Source organism: Grammomys surdaster, unplaced genomic scaffold, assembly GCF_004785775.1.
Source record: "Grammomys surdaster isolate TR1022 unplaced genomic scaffold, NIH_TR_1.0 320, whole genome shotgun sequence".
Lineage (NCBI taxonomy): Eukaryota > Metazoa > Chordata > Mammalia > Rodentia > Muridae > Grammomys > Grammomys surdaster.
The window spans coordinates 454499-475810 of NW_021604739.1; the positions used below are offsets into that span (position 1 = coordinate 454499).

General features: G+C 39.2%; 1 protein-coding gene across 2 annotated transcripts in view; it reads left to right on the forward strand.

Moving 5' to 3' along the window:
- Positions 1-18190: 18190 nt before the first annotated feature.
- Positions 18191-21312, forward strand: part of LOC114629898 (cytochrome P450 3A13-like) — a 73360-nt gene continuing 70238 nt past the window's right edge. The window contains exons 1-2 of one of the 2 annotated variants that reach the window (XM_028778020.1): positions 18191-18261; positions 19818-19920. In XM_028778020.1, coding sequence (XP_028633853.1) covers positions 18191-18261; positions 19818-19920 — 174 coding nt within the window. The remainder of the gene's footprint in view (positions 18262-19817; positions 19921-21312) is intronic. The other variant, XM_028778021.1, reaches the window with a different exon arrangement.

Genomic DNA, 21312 nt, shown 5'->3' on the forward strand with positions numbered 1-21312 from the left:
TAAATGTTCAAAGTTTTTAATCTCCAGAGAAATGCAAATCAAATTGACAATGAGATTCTAATTTGCAACAATCAAAGTGACTAAGATGCAAAAACTCAAGCACCAGGACATGATGGCAAGGATGCCAAAAAATGGGAACACTCCCTCACTGCTGGTGTGAATGCAAACTAGTACAACCAAACTAGAAATCAATATGACAGTTTCTCTGACAAAAAAGAAAAACAAAAATAGTTCTACTTCAAGAACCAGCTATACTGCTCATGGGCATATACCCAAAATATTCTCTACCATAGTACAAGGGCTTGTGCTCCACCATGTTCATAGCAGCTTTATTCATAATAGTTAGAAAGTGGAAAAAACAAACAAGCAAACAAACAAACATTTCCCATTCAAAGAATGGATACAGAAAATGTCGTCCCTTTACACAATGAAATAATATTCAGATATTAAAAGCAAGGGCATCATGAATTTTGCAGGTAAATGTGTGGAACTAGAAAATATCCTAAATAAGATAACCTAGACCAACCACATGCATGTGCTAACAGAGGACAGGAGAGTGTGGGACTGTGTAAGGTTATCCTGTGTCATGGCTGAGCAGTTGCCTAGAACCTCGAGACTCTGAGTGAGAACTGGCAGGAGTTCGGCATACCCCAAGAACCCAGGGTCCTGAAAAGCAGTCCAGTCTCCATAGAATTACCTTTTCTGTCACATAGGCCAGACTATAGGCCTCAGTCCCTAGGGATTTACATACTAATGAAGACCAGACAGCCCGTCCCAAAGTGCATGGGTAGAGGGCATGACTAGAGGCCTCAGGACCTAGGGATTTACATACTAATGCAGGCCAGAGGGCAGAGCAAATTAAGCATGCCTCCCCAGATCCTCCCCCTTTCTCCCTCCCTATATATCTTGGGACTGCCCTGAGTTTTACGGGGATACGCCTAGATCCATCCACCATCAGGCATGACAGTAAACCCTTTTGGTACCAAGGACTTCCTCATGTCATTGGGGCCTGCTGCAGCCAAGCCTCCAGGCTGCTGGAACCATAGACATTCCTCCTGCATGTGGGACCAGCTGCATTGTGGAAACCCCTGGGGACCCCACAGCTGCGGCCCCCTATATTTTTCCCCACAGGGGAGGACATTAGATCATGGAACTAGAGTTACACACAGCTGTGAAGGACATTCATGGTATGTTCACACTGATAAGTTGGTATTAGCCATGAAGAACAGAATATCCATGATACAACACTCAAGCCTGGGGAAGTTAAACAAGAAGAAAGGCCCAAGTAAGGATGCTTGAATCTTACTTTGAAAGGGGAGCAAAACAATCATGGAAGGCAGAAGGAGGGAGGGAGTTGGATGGAAGAGGGGAGGGGTAGAGGAATGGAAGGTCAGGATCAGGTGTGGGGAGAGACAGGAAAGAGTCCTGGATGGCCAGAAGAATGAATGAAAATCTACAGCTGCTGGGGATAGAAGGTGGCAGGAATTTCTAGAAAGTCCCAGAGATCTGGGAGGGGGTAGGCTTAGAGGATTGACCTCAGCCAGGATGCTTAATAGTGTGTACATGGAACAATGTAGTCAGGCAAGACCTTCAATGAAGGGATAGTGACACTAATCTATCCACAAAACTTTTGATTCAAAATTTACCCTGTATACAAGAAAGTCAGGTAGAAACACGAAGCAGAGACTGAAAGAATGGTCAAGCTATAGCCATTCCAACTTGAAACCTACCCCACGGGCAAACACCAATTCCTGACACTATTAATGATATTCCATTAAGCTTGCAAACAGAAACCTAGCATAACTGTCCTCTGAGAGGCTCTATCCAGCAGATGACAGAAATAGATGTAGATACCCACAGCCAAACACTGGATGGAGGCCAGAGACTCTTAGAAGAGTTGGGGGAAGTATTGAAGGCCCTGAAGAGGACAGGAACCTCACAGGAAGACCATCAATGTCAACTAACCTGGACCCTTGGGAGCTCTCAGAAACTGAATCACTAACCAAAGAAATACACAGGTTAGACCAAGACCAAGGTACACACATAGCATATGTGTAAATCAGTCTCCATGTGAGTCCCCCAACAACTGGAGCAGAGGCTCTCCAATACAGCCATAGGCTGACTGTGGTATCTGTTTCTCAACAGGACTGCCTTGTCTTATCTCAATGGAGAGGAGCACCTAATCTTGCAGAGACTTGATGTGTCAGGGTTTACAGATATCTTGGAGAGTCCCACCCTCTCAGAGAAGAGTAGGGAGGATGAGTGAGTGACTTTATGAGAGGGGAACAATGAGGAGGGCTTTGGGATGTTAATTCATTAGTTAATTAATTAATGAAACATCTCATCCTAACATGGGTTTTTCTCATGTACCTTTATAATTGCCATTTTTATATTTGGCACATATGTCTCCTCTCTATCCAGAGGCAGTACTTTGTCCATCTGGGAAGATACCCTAGGCCTTTGCCTTGTTTCCTTTGCCTTCTCCCATATCCTCTATCTCCTGTATTTTTGTCTTATTTCATGCCCTTTGTTCCTTTGGGGCAAATAAACATCTGTTCTGAGAACTTGTTCTTGGTGTGTCTTGGGCTGATACCAGTTCTTTCTATCTCTAGCTCCTTTTATAGTTGCAGAAGGCAAGAAACATGTTTTCATATCCCTATTAATATTTCATTTTCAACTCACATATGTATTAATGCAGTTCATATTGAATGAAAAAATAGTTTACCATTCAGCACATTAAGCATCAAGCGTAAAAGAAGTGATCTGATTCATCAAGAGTCCAAAGTTGTGCCAAATTCTTCTTTTACTTTTTACTTTGCTCACAAAGACCAGGAGAGGACATTAGATCATGGAACTGTAATTACACACAACTGTGAACTGTCTCATGAATATGCTGGGAACTTCTTTACATGAAAGCCATGCTTAATTTCCCTGTTCAACAGTCTTTTTGAATAGTCTAGGAAACAAAACAGTTTAGAAAGAATGAACAAGATCTAAACACACTTGTTAGTATAGATTCTACAAAAAACAGTGCAGGAAAAATGCTGGGCACATATTAGGACATTGTGTGTCCACCAGAGAAATTAAAATGTAAGACTTAGAAAAGTTTATATTTTATCATGGTCATACTAAAATATCAGTGATGTAGTAAATCTTCCCTAAGTTCAGTGAGATGACTCTATGGGTAAAGAAGCTTGACACCAAGCCAGAGGAATTGATTTGATCCCCAGGACACAAGTGGTAAAAGTTGAATCTGGCTACAACAAGTTCTTCACTGACCTTTGCATGTTCATTGTGACAGAAGGGTGCCCATATAAGCACATATACCTATAGAGAGTAGGAAAAATGTCAGGAAGACAGACAGACAGAGAGACAGAAAGACAGGGACACTACATCACGTTCAAGATGTACACAAAATAAATAAAATTCCACCACCATTTTCCTGATTTATTTATTTATGTATTTATCTATGTATTTATATATTTTTGTATGTATGTATGTATGTATGTATGTATGTATGTATGTATGTATGCATTTATTTATCTTAAGGAGCTCTAGTCGCAGAGCTCATGTTCTCAATTGCTGTGTGATACTGTTTTGTTACAGTATATGAACAGAACAAGGGAGTTTATATGAAAGTTGGGACTAAACTATTTAAAGAACAGCTCCTATGTTAATTTCTTTTCTATATAATAGCAAATTAAAAGAAACGCTTGTTCTAGGAGCTCTTTTTCTAGAACCATATGAGGCTAAATACCAAAATGGTATTTATCAGCTCTTACATTCCTACACATCAGTTATATTCATAACTTTCAGTTATTTGCCTTGTAGCTACAACAAAATCTTGACCAAAAAATATTTTACAAGCACATGAAGACAGGTTAAAATCTTTAAAACAAGGATGTAGTAGTTTTCTGTTCCTGTGAAAAACACTATGGTTAAGTATACTTATAGAAAAGCTTATTTGGGTTTCTGTTACCAGGTGGACTAGAGAGCATGTGGCAGGGAAGCAGGGCAGCAAGCTGTAGGAGCAAGCATGAAGCACAGTGAGGGAACTTAGAAGGAGGTAAAGCTTATTCTCTTACAGTTCACCTGTAGTGACATACTTCCTCCAGGAAGGCTCTAACACTTGCAGTTTCTCAAAGTGCACCAGCCACTGGCATCCATATGTTCAAATGTCCAAGTCCATGGGGGACAGGCTTCATTCAAACCATTACAGCCTGAAATGAGGACTCTGGTGAGGACTCAAGATAGACTCTTGAGAGGACTCTCAGGAGAACATGTGTGAAAAAACCATGTCAGAGAAGGAAAGAAAAGCTGAGAAAGACATGAGGTTCCACTCCTTATAAGCTACATGGAGCTAAAAATAGCTCAGGGAAAGATGTTTTTTCAGTGGTATAGCCCACTGGTAAGTATCCCATGTTGCTGTGAATGACCCATTACCTACACTACCTATAAACAGTATTAGTTAAATTCACACACACAAAAAGACATAGGGGCTGGTTAAGAAAGGATTAGTGGGAAAATGACAAAGGAGGGTAATGAAGGTATATATAAACAAAATATGTTATACATGTACATAAGGTAACATAATGTAACTCATTATTATGTATGATTAATATGTGCTAATAAATGCATAAATAAAATAACTGAACAATGCAATAATTAAACAACAAAAATAATAGTTTCTGTTTATTAATCCACCCTGTTGTATAGATACTTCTTTCTAAAAGTGAGAATATCTTCTAGGAGGAAACTCATTAAGGTTCAGAAGTAACCATGAGAATATGGCCCACACAATCAACTAAGTGGGGATCACACACCTACAATAGGTGTAAACTGACAATCATAGAGTCTTCAGGGGACTGTACTAGGTCCTCTGCATAAATGTTATGGTTGTTTAGCCTGAATTTCTTGTGAAAATACAAAGAGTAAGAGTTGGGATGTCACTGACTCTTTGGCCTACTCTTTGGACCACTTTCCTCCTTCTGGGCTGCCTCAACTAGCCTTGATATGACAATTTGTGCCTAGTCTTTTGTAACTTGTTATGCTGTCTTTGGTTGATATTCCTAGGAGCTCTGCTTTTTTCTAGAGGAAAGCAGAAGAGGAGTGGATAAAGAAGTAGGGAGGGGTAACAGAAAAGAGTAGAGAGAGGGAAACTTCAGACTGTAATATAAGAGAGAAATATAAAAAAATTCAGAAGTAAATAAATTTTAACCAAACTCAGGATGTAAAACAAAGTTCACAAGTCTCAGGAAGTTGCTGAAACTTACAAGAGTCATAAGCTCCCAACTCCCAGGTTACATAAACAGTAACAATTTCTAAGAACCTCAGGTTAGATCACCCATGCATATGTAAGCACTCCTCACCTATAATTCTGTAAGTACCCCTGGGAAGGCACTGGTTCACTAAGCTAGACTTGGTTAGAATCATTCCTTTGGTCTCTCATTAGTGTCACATCTGAAGTAAATAGTTATCCTTCCACAACTCTCTAGGAAAAGTCAATAGCACCATGTTTATTGACTTCCTCAGCTTAGTACTTCATTGTAGTGTGCTGCAAATAAAAAGGTTTGGTAAAAATTTGGTCATTTACATGAGTATAAAAATGCTCATTTATCAGTAATAATTGTTGATAAAACTAGTAATTGGTGTTTAACTTTTCATCAGAAATCAGGGTATTTGATGGTAATAATGAAGTGAACATAGGAAGTCCTACAAGAACCAGGGATCTGAATATATTACTCTTGGATTTGTGTCTTTACATCCTTATGTTCCACAGAAGATAACCTGCACAGGGGCTGAGCAACCTCAAAGAACACTCAGTATCCTGCAAGAGTGCACAAAATTACTGCAATTTCACCTCTGGATTCCTTCACCATATAAATTGCTTTCTAGTCCACAGGATACAACCTAAGAGATTATTTTACATCATGCTCCACTTATGGACTCATCTCTAAACACAACTTTTAAAAGGATTGGGTTTTGTGGTTGAAGAAGTCCTTGTTTGCTTAACTTTAAAGAGGTCTGCAGCAGTTAAGCAAGTACAAGAAGCAATCAATGAAGTGACAACAACCACAAATGCAAAGAAGAGATGAGCAAATGTTGAAAGTGCTTTAAAAGTGCACAAACACTACTTTTCCTGCCAGAGTCCTTCCTTAGGTGCTATCTACCTTTTTGCAGACAGGGTTTCTCACTGGCCTGGACCCCAGAAACTATACTAGGCTGGTTGCCTAGTGAGCCCCAGGAATCTGTTGATCTTTGCCTTTTCGGTTTTGGGAGCTGAGAATACCAGTGCATGCCAACACACCTAATTAGTATTAAGTGTATTGCTTAATCATTTGGTAGCTGGATTTATTTGTGGATTGGGTGTGTTGGTTTGTTGATTTCTTGCTTTGGCTTCCATTGGTTATGGTGATTAAATTCAACTCCACATGCTTTCAAGGCAAGAACATTAGTGACTGACCTGTCCACTAAAGCCCCTTAGTTTAGACATTTTTTCCATTACTTTTTTTATTCCGTCAATTTACATCCCAATAACAGCCCACCTCTTCCTGTCCCCATTTCACAGAGTCCCTCCTCCTGTTTCTCCTCTTCTTCTATGAAAGGGTGTGGCCCCCTGGGTACATATTTAGACAATTTTTATACATAGGTCTTTTTTATTGGATATTTTATTTACATTTCATATGTTATCCACTTACCCCATCCCCCACCCACAAGGGAACCCCCCATCCCCTTACCCCTCCTCCTTCTTCTCTGTGGATCTAACCCCCATCTACCCCCCAACTCCCACTTCCCCACCCTCAAAATTCCCACCCCCTGGGGCGTCCAGCCTTCATGAGGTCAAGGTTCTCATCTTCCACCTGTGCCCGGCAGGGCCCTCCACTCTTACATATTCAGCTGAAGCCCTGGATCCCTCCATAAGTGCTCCCAGGCTGGTGGTTAGGACCCTGGGAGCTGTGGTTGGTTGGTATTGTTGCTCTCCTTATGGTGCCACAAACCCTTTCAGCTCCTTCAGTCCTCACTCTAACTCCTCCATTGAGAACCTCATGATCAGTTCAATGGCTAGTTGTGAGCATCTGCCTCTGAATATGTCAGACTCTTAAAGGCCTCTGAGGAGACATCCATATCAGGCCCTTATCAGCATGCACTTCCTGACTTCCACATCAGCATCTACCTTTGGTGACTGCACATGGGATGGATACTCAGGTGGAAAGGTCTTCAAATGGCCCCTCCTTCAGTTTCTGTCCCTCACTTTGTCTCCATATTTGCTCCCTTGAGTATTTTGTTGCTCCTTCTAAGAAGAACTGAATCACCCCCACTTGGTCTTCCTTTTTTATGAGCTTCATGTAGCCTGTGAGTTGCATCTTGGGCATTTAAAGGTTCTGGGCTAATATCTGATAATCAGTGAGTGAATACCATGTGTGTTCTTTTGTGATTGGCTTACTTCACTCAGGATGATAATTTCTAGTTCCATCCATTTACCTAGGAACCTCTCGAATTCATTGTTTTTAATAGCTGAGTAATACTCCATTGTGTAAATATACCACATTTTTTGAATCCATTCCTCAGTTGAAGGACATCTGGGTTCTTTCCAGCTCCTGGCTATTATAAATAAGGCTGCTATGAACATAGTTGAGCATACGTCCTTGTTATATGTTCGAGCATCTTCTGGGTATATGCCTAGGAGTGGTATAGCTGGATCCTCAGGTAATGTTATGTCCAATTTTCTGAGGAACCGCCAGACTGATTTCCAAAGTGGTTGCACCATCTTGGAGTCCCACCAACAATGGAGGAGTGTTCCTCTTTCTCCACATCCTCGCCAGCATCTACTATCACCTGAGTTCTTAATCTTAGCCATTCTGACTGGTGTGGGATGGAATCTCAGAGTTGTTTTGATTTGCATTTCCCTGATGACTAAGGACACTGAACATTTCTTTAGGTGCTTCTCGGCCATTTGAGTTTCTTCCATTGAAAATTCTTTGTTAAGCTCTATACCCCATTTTTTAATAGGGTAATTTGGTTGTCTGGAGTCTACTTTCTTGAGTTCTTTGTATATATTGGATATTAGCCCTCTATCAGATGTAGGATTGGTAAAGATCTTTTCCCAATTTGTTGGTTGTCATTTTGTCCTATTGACAGTGTCCTTTGCCTTACAGAAACTTTGCAATTTTATGGAGTCCCATTTGTCAATTCTTGATCCTAGAGCATATGCCATTGGAGTTCTGTTCAGGAACTTTTCCCCTGTGCCCAAGTATTCGAGGGTCTTCCCCAACTTCTCTTCTATTAGTTTCAGTGTATCTGGTTTTATGTGGAGGTTCTTTATCCACTTAGACTTGAGCTTTGTACAAGGAGATAAGAATGGATCAATTTTCATTCTTCTACATGGTCTTTTTAAAACAACATATACAATTCTAAAATTGAAATACTTAAACTCTCCAATAGATGTTCCAAAAAATGTTCTTTAAATCAAAATGCTTTTCTGCAAATCAATACACCATTTTAAAAAGCAAAATACCTGTAAAAATATAACTTACTGAAAATTCACGTAGACCTGAGTTTCATTAGAAGGTTTGAAGAAGACATTCTGCAGGACTCTGAAGAGAGCAACTTTCATGCCAATGCAGTCCGTGGGTCCTTTCTCAAATGGCAGGTATGCATAAGGATTGATGCTGTTCTGATTCTTCTTGCTGAACTTTTCCCCACAGGAGTAGAAGAAAGCACATTAATGAAGTGTTAATGAGATATAAAACCCACAACAGCCACTTGTGTAGTATCTCTTAGATACCCACAAGCAGTAGAAGACAGGACATTTGCATGGACTGGTTGTGAAAATTCTGGTAGGACTTCTATATTTTCTTGCTTGTATACAATGCAATGTGATCAATTTCCCCTCTCATATTAACTTCTTGTATGTCATCATCAACGTTCTCTTCTTTCCAACATGTCCCTCACTCATTTTCATGTCTATTTTGTATGAGTCTTTCACAGGTGGTCACAAATTCTGTGTGTTAATGATGGTGATGGCCACATTCTAGCAAGGAGGTATTATTAGCATACCTCCCCAATTCTTTAGCACCCACAGTTTTTTTTCCATTCTTTCATCCATGAGTTCCTAGGGGCTCAGAGAGGGTGATATGCCATAGGAATTACACATTACAAGTCTTCCTCTTGTTTTACCATGAAGGGGCTTTTCAGTCATGTTGAGATATGAGTGCTGTTCAAAAGAACATTTATCTTAAAACCTGATCATTGCACGTAGTGTGATATGACTATTTTATGAGACATAAGAAATGAGGCCAATTGAGGAAAAGTATGTGATTGGCTGAGCTAATACTCACAGAAGTCAGAGGATAAAGTCAGAGGATTCAGTGCCTATACTGAAACTGTTTTTCTTTCTATTTTCTCTGTTACTCTTCTTTTTCTGTGTTATTGTGTTCTCTACTTTCTTCCACTTATTTCTACTCCATGGTGCTTACCTTCCATTTCTCCCCATTCTTTCCATCTCTCATTCTGCTCCTTCCAACTTCCCATATTCCTTTTCTGTACCCTTCTCTTTCCTCCCTTTCTTTCTTCTTGACAATAAAACAACTAGAATGTAAAACTGTGACTTAAGCTTGATCTTAGCTCCAGCTTTCCAGAAGGAGCCTTCTTGAAATATCTCTGAAGAAAGATGTTTCAGATTTTTAGAAAGCAAGTTACATGGCTTTGGAAAAGTTGGACAGGGCAAGATAGTTGTCCAGAGGCAAAATTGGAAGGAACTCTGTCCTCAGAGCTTCTCAAACCAGGCCCTTAGGTGATCTCATTATAGCCACACTGGAGGACCCAAGAGGCAGCCTAGTAAAAGAAAAAGGAAAATTTCTCTATAATACAAGCAGCTGAAGCAAGAGCAAAGAAAATCTAGGAATGCAAAGCCTAATACATAAAATAAAATAGTACTGAGACTATTGGGATAGATGATACTCTTGTCTCAAAAGTTTGAATAGGTAGATGGATGGATAGATAGATAATAACAGAAACACGGACAGACTGTTATTGCTACTTATGTGTCTTCAACATCAGGATACAACACATCAAGACAGGATGAGTTTAGTTGGTTTCTTTTTTGCATCATTGTACCTTTCAGGGCAGAATTCCTCAGGCTCTGGCTAGTACTTTGGGTCTTTGTGAAGAGTAAAGGTTTGTACCATCAACTTTTGGGAATAAACGTCCCATTGATTTCAACATCTGTCTTCCAGACCTTCTTAAGTATTCCAGCAATTGGATATGATCTTAGAGTTTCATTCACCACCATATCCAGATACTCCACCTGTAGCAGAGTATAATAAGTGGAAGTTGCCTGCAATGATAAACAGAGATTTTCATAAATTAAGTAAACTAATTTTTATCTGTGGAGTACTAAGTTGTTGCACTACCCAAGAATAACTCAAAATGATGATGGATCTTAGCATTTACAAAGTGTTTTAATAACTGAAGTACTTCAGCTTGCTCAATGCAGTCTTAAGAAAAGTAGAATAGGGCTCGAGAGATGGCTCAGCCATTAAAACTAGGCTCAAAACCAAAAATATAAGAAATGTAGGATAATTATGAAAAACTAAAATACTTTGTGACAATACCAAACCCAGGATCTGAATATCAGCCTTATTATATACTACATTTTTTAATTTGAGAAACCATAATAACATATCATGATAATTAGAGACGCAAAAATTGAACACACATGGTTACAATTCCAGAGAGAGGCCACACATGTGTACTTGAAAGTATTATATACAACATAGGAAGAAAACAATCCCTATTGTATTTATTTGAAATTATCATATATGGCCATACATAAAGTTTGATTATACATAAAGTTTGGAAGCATTGATAGGACAAAATTTTAAATGATCTGAGGAGATAATAGTCCCTTCTGTATTAAATGTAACAAAAGACAGATACAAGTGATTGCTAAAACAGTGCTCAGTTTCTTCTTTTCTTATTTTTTAATGGTTATTTTCTTTATTTACATTTCAAATGTTATACCCTTTCCCAGTCCTTCACCCAGAAATCTGCTATTCCATCCCCTTCCCCCTGCATCTAACCAGTGCCCCACTCCCTGCTCCCTGCCCATGCCTTCCTCTACACTGTTGCATTGAGCCTTCACAGGGCCAAGAGCCTCTTCTCTCACTGATGTTTGACAAGGCCATCCTCTGCTACATATGGGGCTGGAGCCATGAGTTCCTCCATGTGTTCACCTTGGTTGGTAGATTAGTTCCTGGGAGGGTCTGGTTGGTTGATGTTGTTGTTCTTCCTAAGGGGTTGCAAAACCCTTCAGTTCCTTCGGTCCTTTCTCAGACTCCTCATTGGGAACCCATGCTCACTCCAATGATTATCTGTGAGCATCCACTTCTGTATTTGTCAGGCTCTAGTAGAGCCCCTCAGGAGACAGCAATGTCATTCTCCTGTCAGTATGCACTTCTTGACATCCACAATAGTATCTGCCTTTGTTGACTGTATATGGGATGGATTCCCAGGTGGGGTGGTCTCTGGATGGCCTTTCCTTCAGTCTCTGCTCCACACTTTTTCTCCGCATTTTCTCCCATGAGTATTTTGTTCCCCCTTTCGAGAGGTATCAAAGCACTCACACTTTGGTCTTCCTTCTTCTTGAGCTTCTGTTGTCTGTTCTGTGTATCTTGGGTGTTCCGAGCTTTGGGCTAATATCCACTCATCAGTGAGTGAATACCATGTGTGTTGTTTTGTGATTGGGTTAATTCACTCAGGGTGATAATATCTAGTTCCCTCCATTTGTCTAAGAATTTCATGAATTCATTGTATTTTATTCAAGAAGTGAGGAAGAACATAGTTTTCAAGTTTTAAAACACTCATTTTTGGTGCTTTGTTTTATCATTACCAGAACAAGACAACACTTCTAAAGATGTACTGGTCTGCATGCTAATGTTTCATCCATGTCCCCCTACACTTCAAAACAATTTCTGTGTCATTTCTGAGAAACTCTTAGGCTGAATTTTTAATTCCAAATCAAGAGTTTAATATCAATGTTTTTATTGTTTTTTCATTTACATTATAAACTCTGATCTACTGTATTATTTTGTGTTTTCTTCAGTGCTATTTCATTCATTCAACATAAAACTCTGATTCTTCCCTACATCAACAGAAAGAGCTGTATTTATGCTTTATTTTGTGCATGAAGACTTTATGAAATCCCCCAAAACACAGAAAATCATAAGACCCACACACCTTGTTGTGGTTCACTATTTTTTAAATAAAGTTAACCTGAAGAGGGCAATGTGCTATGACTGTAAACTAAAGGTTTAAAGATTTTCACATGAATATGTATGCCTAACTGCTCACCCCTAACCTCACAAGATTCAGTGATATGGTTGAAAGCCTTCCTACCATGTGTTTACCTAACCTGTCACCAAAATAAGTATATAATGGCTCTCCTAATCTGAGCATTGTAGTATTCCTGAACCATGAATTCGTTGTGTATAGAGACAACTCAAGATGAAAACAAATGAAACATTTATTCATCATATGAATGATCTTCACTTCTTTATCTGTTGGAGAATTATAAGTGACAATAGACTTGTGTCCTCCTGAGAGCTCTTGTATTGTTTAAGGGTTATCATAATACATAAAGGCTATGAATGTGTCTTTCATCCATGAACTCAATAACCAAAGGGAGGGTAGAAACTCTGGACCAGTATTCAAGTGTTTAATGCAATATAGGATGCCTTAACATCTGGAAAATCTCACTTTCAAAAATTAAAATTACTAAATGAAAAAATGCATGTCATCTCCTTAAGATTCAGAGGCAGATAGAATTGGTTTCCCAGCAGAGTCATACCCTGCTGCTTCAGGGCTAGGACAAAATACATGCTAAATTTGCCCACATAATTGATGGGTTGATGGAGGAGCTAGGACACAGCTCTTCCTCCCATGCCAAGCCGGGAAGCACACTGGGCAGTGAGCTCAGGCTCAAGCCTGGGGTCTTTTCAAATTAAATGAAGCAGGCAGCTCAGAGAGCAAAGATCAAGGAAGCATGCCTCCAATAATCAAAAAAGAATAGAGAATAAAAGGAAATGTGAGAAGTCAATGCTATCAGAATCAACTGGATTCTTTGAAAGTGGGCTCAATGGGAATTCTGGGAATGCTTAGCATGGAATGTGACACATGATGTGGTCTGAGAGTAGTAGGCTGATACAGTAAATGGAATGGAATTTAATTAAAGATAAATAGGAAAGGATATCAATTCAATTTATATAAAGACAAAGAAGAAATATACATACGTACACACAACAAGCACACACACACACGCACACATACACACGTACACACACACAGACACACTATAAATATATATATGTATATATATATACATATACATATACATATACATATACATATATATATACACACATATATATATGTATATATACATATATATGCCAGGCACTGCTCTCGCCTAGCGGTCGCAGGCGGCTGTGCTGTTACGAGCAGAAGCGCAGAAAGACCAGGCAGAGACGTCCCGGGAAAGTGGATGGCTGGACTGCCGCAGGGCACCGAGGGCAGTGGTGGTGGCGGCACAGCCTGGGGCTTGGGGCGGCAGGCACGGGAAACGGAGGCCACAGGCCGCCCTGGCAGGAGGAGGAGCACAGCGGCGGTGGCAGTGGCAGCGGCGGCGGCAGGGCGTCTGCTTCAGGCCAGGCCCGCTGGGGCTGGCGGATGGACTCTGGGGTCGGGGGCGTGGAAGGCGCCGGCCGAGCTGGCCCGGGGCCTTTGGCAGCCAGCAGGACGATGGGGCTTGTGCTCTGCTGCGGCCTCCAGTCGGCTCGCTAACACCAGAGGCAGGGTGGCGGTAGCAGCAAAGAGGTAGAGCGCAGCTGTGAACTGGGGCACAGCACACTTTTCAGTCGCCTGGTGCAGGACCTCTGTCCCAGCCTCCAAATGCGGGAGACTGTTACTTGCTCTTTCAGTTCCCTCTTCCAGGGCAGCTCCTGAGAGCCCAGGGAAGAAAAGTGTTATGGCTCTCTCAGTTCTCTCTGCCCGCAGAGAGTAGAGGAGAGTTGTTGTCCTTTGAAATGTGTAGGATAGCCGCGACTGGTGAAGAATCGCGAAAGCACTCCGAGAGCAGGAGGTCTCACACCACGCAGCACTTTTTATTTGAGCTCTGGGGATATATATACAGTTTTGGGGGGAGAACAGGTAACCTATATTGGTTTGGTTTGAGGGCTTGGGGATGCCTTATTTGCATGGAGGTGTTATTCCTACCTGATAAAGGCCATGGACCTCTTTCTGGGAGGGGTTGTGGGAAGCGGAAGCTAAGTGACCCATTTATGGCTTGGGAAGTTCATCCTACTGGTCCTCTTCAGACCAAGGTTTCCGGAGCTTCAAGGCTTTTTCCCAAGCTTTCTGGCTTTTCTCATAGCCTACTGCCATATAATATATATATATATATATATGCCTCAGAGATATTAAGCTCCATAGAATGGAGAAAATAATGGTAACTGCTTTAAATATGCGTGGATGAATAAATAAATCCAGACCTTTGAACTCAATGTGTAGGAAACAAAGGAACGGACACTGACTTCTTGTGAGTCTGAAGCCAACCTAATTTTTAAACAAATCTGGGTCAGCTCAGGCTACACAGAGAAATCCTATCTCAGAAAATAATAATAATTGTTTTAAATTGATTTAAATATTTTGAATAGTTTTGATTATCAAAATGAAGGTGGCTATAAGTTCAGTGGTTATAATGATATTACAAAACCTTTCTGAGAGAGATCAAAACAGAGCAGGCCTAAAGAAAAAAGAGGCTGCTAAATTGAGTCAATCTATACCTTTGATGACTTCAGATTGTAGGACCAAGTGCATGCTATTTTGAGAGTCTCTGTATTTCTGTTGAAAAAAAAGAAAAAGAGCATTGGACTTTCCCAAAGTAATATTGATCAGATATGATACAGGAAGGCCTCCTGAAGGTTTTACTTGTTTTGTTTTGGTTTGGTTTTTCTTCTATTTACATTTTCAAGTCGTGAACAGTTTCACTCATTTCTTTCACCTGTTTGATCGTTATTCTCTCATATTTCTTTACATTTAATGATATTTCCACTTTAAAGACCTCTATCATCTTCATAAGATTAGATTTAATGTCATTTTCTTTCGATTTAGGTGTGTTATGATGTTCAGGGCTTGCTATAGTAGGATAGCTGGGTTCAAGTGGTGGCATATTTCCCTGGTTTTGTTGTTTGTCTTCTTATGCTGGCCTTTTACCATTTGGTTATCCCTAGTGTTGGCAGGCCTAGTAGTTCCTGATGGGAATTGTAGAACATATTTAAATCTCAGACAGGGGCTTCTACCTCACCATGATCATTGAGTTCCTGAATAGAAGACACATGTACAGCCTTTATATTTACAATAAGCCTTAATCTTCACAATAGCTCTGCAGCTGCCTACTCTCCATGCTATTAGAATCTACTTTTCTATCTATAATAGTAAGCTATTGCTTACTATTTACTATGTCATATCTGGGCTGCTCTGAACTCCAATTGGGCATCCTTTGGAGTCATAGTTTCTTGACCTTTAGCCCATGACAGTTTCTCCTTCCTTCTCTCCTGCACTTCTTCTTTATCTTCATCCTGCTCTCCCCCAAGCTTGTGCAACCTAAACCCTACCTATGTCTCTTTTGCTAAGCTATTGGCTGTCTCATCTTTAACTTGGGGACAGGGTCACATGGGCTATAAGCAGACTTAAGGCCTTGGGGGCCCAGGTAGCACTACATTAGACAGTAAAAGACAAAACCTCAACAGAGAGTAGGCTTGTAGGTAGAGCTGGGAGTCCCTGAAGTCAGCAGGCCTCTAGAATTGCAGGTACAACTGATTGTCCCTAGTCACACAAGGCTTCCAGGGATGCAGGCAAAACTGGTAGACTCTGATGGCTTCAGCCTGGTAGTTGTCCTGGGTGGGAGCAGGCCTCCAGGGATGGAGTTAGAGCTAGTGATCCCTCATGGTTGCAGGCCTCTGTTTGTCCCAGATGGAAACAGGCCTCCAGGGATTCAGGCAGAGCTGTGGCCAGGGAAATGAAGTCCAGAGGGTATAGGGTGATTCTTAGTGCTAGTGGATTTTCACAGAAAACCTTCCAGACAGGTAACTGGGGGTAAGGGGTCTCACCTGGTGGTCAGCAATGGCTGCATGTGTCTGGGCTTGTGGTAACCAGGTAGAACTTCAATGTGACATGCAAAGGGTTTAGAGCAGACCTCTTGAAGGCAGAACTGGATGCAAATATAGCAAGCAGAACTTTGGAGCATGGGGAACTCACCTGGTTGACCCTGGCAGCAGCAGGAAAGGGGAGTAGGGACAGGGGATAAAGTGTAGGTAGAGCATGGGGAAAGAGATGGGAAATTAGAGATGGGGGTCATCTCTAGGACATTCCAGAGACCTGGAAAATAGGTACACAGTAAGATTTCCTAGGGTAACAATCCTACTCTTCTTGCAGACTGTTTCCAACGTTCCCAATTGTTCTTTGGTGGGAGGATAGTTATCTGCCACTAGTTTCCTTTTACATTTTTGCAGGAATTCATTATTCTTCACATGTCTTTGGCATGTTTTTGTAATAAGAACTCATTAAAAATACATTTGTTTTTCTCTTTATCTGAGGCAAAATCTGAGCAAGGAACATTTGAAAATCAAAATGCACATTATACATTATTAACTCAGAAGACATTACTTCACTTGCCTTGAATCAATGCTTAGATCCATGTTCTATGGAAATTTAGAAGGAAATCTATGAGCTTTATCAAATGAATCTCATAGGAAAACTTTTTTCAATGAACAAAATATGATGCTAGAAATTTTAGATGTAATGCTAATAGCAACAAGCAAAACAAAACCATTACCACTACTAATACAACAACAACAAATTGGAAGAAGAAAGCCAGCAAGCTGACTGAGAAGTTACTATGTTGAACCATGAACAGACACTCCTTATTCTAGCCAGTATTCAGGAATTACTGGAGGCATGCAGGTAAAAATGGGAAGAGTTGGTGAGTGGTTTTTGGTAATCTCTGGGATTAATGATAATGCTGATTATGTTAAATATCATATAGGCTATGAATTCACGGGATGTACAATAAGAGTGCATATGTGACTTTTTTTCAGTAATTCAAACTAGAGGATGCCACATTACTTCAGCTACATATGATGCACAGAATGTGGATTACTATGGAAACGAAAGAACACAACATTATAAAAATGGTGAAAAAATTGTTCACAAACATCATATTTTAATTTTTTAAAAAAAGGTTTAATTTTATATTATGTTTATTGTTGCCTAATGCCTGTGCACCAGAAAACTGAAACTGGGAAGGAAATAGTGAGCAATGTCAAAACTTTTCCATTAATAATAACATAGTATAAGATGAATATTGCCGGGCAGTGGTGGCACATGCCTTTAATCCCAGCACTTGGGAGGCAGAGGCAGAGGCAGGCAGATTTCTGAGTACAAGGCCAGCCTGGTCTACAGAGTGAGTTCCAGGACAGCCAGGGCTACACAGAGAAACCCTGTCTCGAAAAAACAAACAAACAAAAAAAGATGAATATGTGTAGGAAACATGAATTGTACAAAAAAAAGACAATAAAAGAAATGCATGAGAAATTTTAGTTTCTCTGAGGATAAATTGATTTATGTTTGTTGTTTTTGCCAAACTTTGTTATGAAATGTGATATTTCACTTTCTAAGGTATTCAAAGTATTCCAGAGACCTAGAATGTTTACATGTATAAACATTTACAAATAGAGCTTCTGTCCAAATATTTAATGAGCTTTGCAATGCAGGCTTTCACATAAACATCCAATAAAAATTTAGCATCAATCACTTTACTGTAGTTTTATTAAAAAAATCGTGACCTCTGGTCTTACCTAAAGCATAGTTTCCAATAGAAAATAAAAATGAAAAAGTCAAAATATGAGTTAATATGAAGAATTGTTAACTGTCAAATGAAGGGGAAACACATTCTTTAGTACTTAGGATACAGAGTTCATCGTTCTACTGGCAATATTGACTGTTCCACTTTCCGTCCTAGCACATAAATACTGCAGATTGGCATCATAGATACACAACAGGACTTAAGAAGGGGAACTCAAGTCTTCACCTACTACAAAAAATCAGAGAATAGATTTATTGAAAGAAAATAGCAATGGACCTGATTCCAAACTTTTCCATGGAAACATGGGCACTGTTATCTACTATCCTGGTGCTTCTCTACCTGTGAGTAATGGGTTGAACTTAACTTCTTTCTAACCCAGTAGTTGGGATAATTCTTAGGCCCTTGTTCCATGTTGGAAAACAAAAGGTATTATCCAATGAAAATTCATACTGCCAAAGGTGATTTTAAAAATCTGCTGTAAACTAAATCATTTATGTCTTTGAGCTTCTCAGCCACAATGTTTCAATGCTTGTTTAGGAGCAAGTATTGTGAGACTAAAGACCAGACTTAAAATTGTTACTGAAGTGTTTCTCTTGATTTGTTTTCTGTTATTAGTCTGTTATTTGTCACATTAGGATAGCAAGGTTTGAAGGATCTAGAACTCACAGGACTACACTTGAGATGTTAAAGATTATTCTGCTTCCAGCCTGTTTGTCCAGAAAGATTGTTGGGTTATCAAGTCAGTTTTAAATAAGTTTGTGTAGCTGATTAACTCAGTACAGAAAGCCTTGGAAGAGACAGGACAGAGATATGATGCTTTATGTAGTTTGTCACTACGTGATATCATTTGGGTTACTCATGGTGCTGTTCAACTATTCTTGGAAAAATTGAAGAAAACATCCTATGACTTTAGTATGTTACCAGTGCTACTTTGCAGAAAGAAAAGTTTATAACATTATGCCAGTAATTTTTTAAAAAATATTATTTCCAGGAGTATGAATGGCTCAAAGGCATCTACAACATCAAAACACCACACTTGAATAAATGATGACTCGCAAATGCTGTATCTTTAAAAAAAGAGTTTTTGTGCATGTTACTGTTTTGCCTACATGTATGATAAACATGAAATTCAGAATAAGGCATTGGATTCCCCGGAACTAGAATTATAGGCTGTTGTGAATTTGCATGTGGGTGTGGGGAACTGAACCTGGTACCTCTACAAAAGCAGCAAAAGTTCTTAACTGCTGAACCTTTTTTCCATCATAACAGTTGCATGTTGGAAGCTCTCAACAGTTTATAATCTGTGAGAAAGGAGATCATTTATGTCTTTGAGCTTCTCAGCCACAATGTTTCAATGCTTGCTTAGGAGAGTCTTATCAGGAAGCTCAACTGGTTAGCTATTCTCTTCTGCTGAAAAAACTTACTGTTCACTGCTTATATAACATTCACGAGGCATCTTGTGGATCTTGCATTTCAGGATATGCATACTGGTTATCTGTGCTTACTTCCTAAGTCTTTGAGCCCCTCAGTAACATTCTAAATCAAGCTCATAAAGTTGTATTACATATTAACTCTAGGATTAGAAACATCGGTATTAATGTAAAAGTTTATAATAAATTTGAATGTGAAGGGTATTATTACTCTAAGTGTTTATGTTAAATTCTGCTCACCTGTTTCCTCACTGCATAAATTCTAGTAATTGTCAATATTTGTATTCAAGGATATATAGTCAGATAACATATATACACATGTGTATACTCACATATATTGAATCAATAGTGTAAATAATTCAGTACCTGTGTACATGTACATGTATCGATACCTGTATATGTACATATGAATGTGTGTATTCATGTACATATATATTCATGACCTCGTTTTCTCCTTCATGTTTTAGTTATGGAACTTCTACTCATGGACTTTTTAAGAAGCTAGGGATTCCTGGCCCTAAGCCTCTGCCTTTTGTTGGAACAATGCTTTTCTACAGGAAGGTGAGTGATGTTGATTTCCCTACTTTGCTTCTGTGACTGTAATTTTTGTGAGTATCAAGAAACTCTGTGTCACTTCACCAATGCAGCTAACCATTGGGTTTAAATGCTAAAGTATTCAGGTTTTATAATTGTTTGTTCCACACCAATATCATTGCCAGGTTATCACTGGGGTTTATTGACGTGAGTTTGTGACATCAGGTTTTTGTCAGGACATTTTAGAACTCTGGATGTTGACACAGCAAGACCTGATGCCAAAACACTGATATGTAAACTGTGGGAACATCAAAGATTTAGGTTTATTTTTCAGTGCAGTTTCCAGAAAAGTATAGCTATTCTTAATCAGTATTAAATAAATCATATGTAAGTCTACTGAGTGACACCACACCAATTTGAATTAGAGTTCAATAGCAATATTTACTGTCCTTGTTGATTAGCTTTGGCACATGGCTATCAAGAGTCATATTGTTACTTTTGACTATTATTTTGTTAAGTATGACTATTGACATACTTGAATCTTCAACTGATCTGTTTAACCCTTACTTCCAAGACTACAGCCAAGCCATTGCCACATATGTGAAGATTTGGATTTACTCATTTTCACTTCAAAATAGAACCCTGAATATGACTCTAAGGAATGGGAATATGGAAGATTAGATAATTCCAATAAAACTCAGATGTTTAGCAATGTAGTGAGTTTTGTTTCTTGAAATAGAGGTGTATTTATACAAAATTATTAATAAAAGCATGATGTGACAAATCTCAAAATACTTAGTTGTAGTATGTGCAATACAATACATATAAATGCATATATATATATATACAGACATATAAATGCCTGTATACATAGACATACATACATAATTTTGAACTGTTAATTTATACAGAGCCTTTCTGTATGCTATCTAAAGGTGGACTTTTAGCCTATCATTCCTAATAGCAGACCAACATCTTTTCTTATATGGAGATTGAATTTTTAGAAAAATTTGCTTTTCCAATTGTTTAAAATTTATTCATTACATCATAATTCTTCCAAACCAAGGGCTTAATGTCCTAATAATTCCACACTTTCTGCCCTCATTTTAAATGCAATAACTTCCCCCATCATATTTGGATGACCTCTTTTTAAAAATATTCTTTGAAATATACTTAATGAGTTTTATGTTTTTATAACAATTAGTGTTTCCTGTAGAAGGACTGTTCTAAAACATACTGACAAAATGATGAACATAGATCCTCTGATCTTCTTACTCAACTGGGTATACAAGATATATCAAGATATATTATTTATAGGTGACAGGGTATCAATCTGAGGGTTGGGCCTATGCTCTGCTGACCCTAATCTGCAAAACTAAGGGTCCCCAAAGGTAGGGTTTGGAGTAAGACCAAGGTTGACAAATAAAT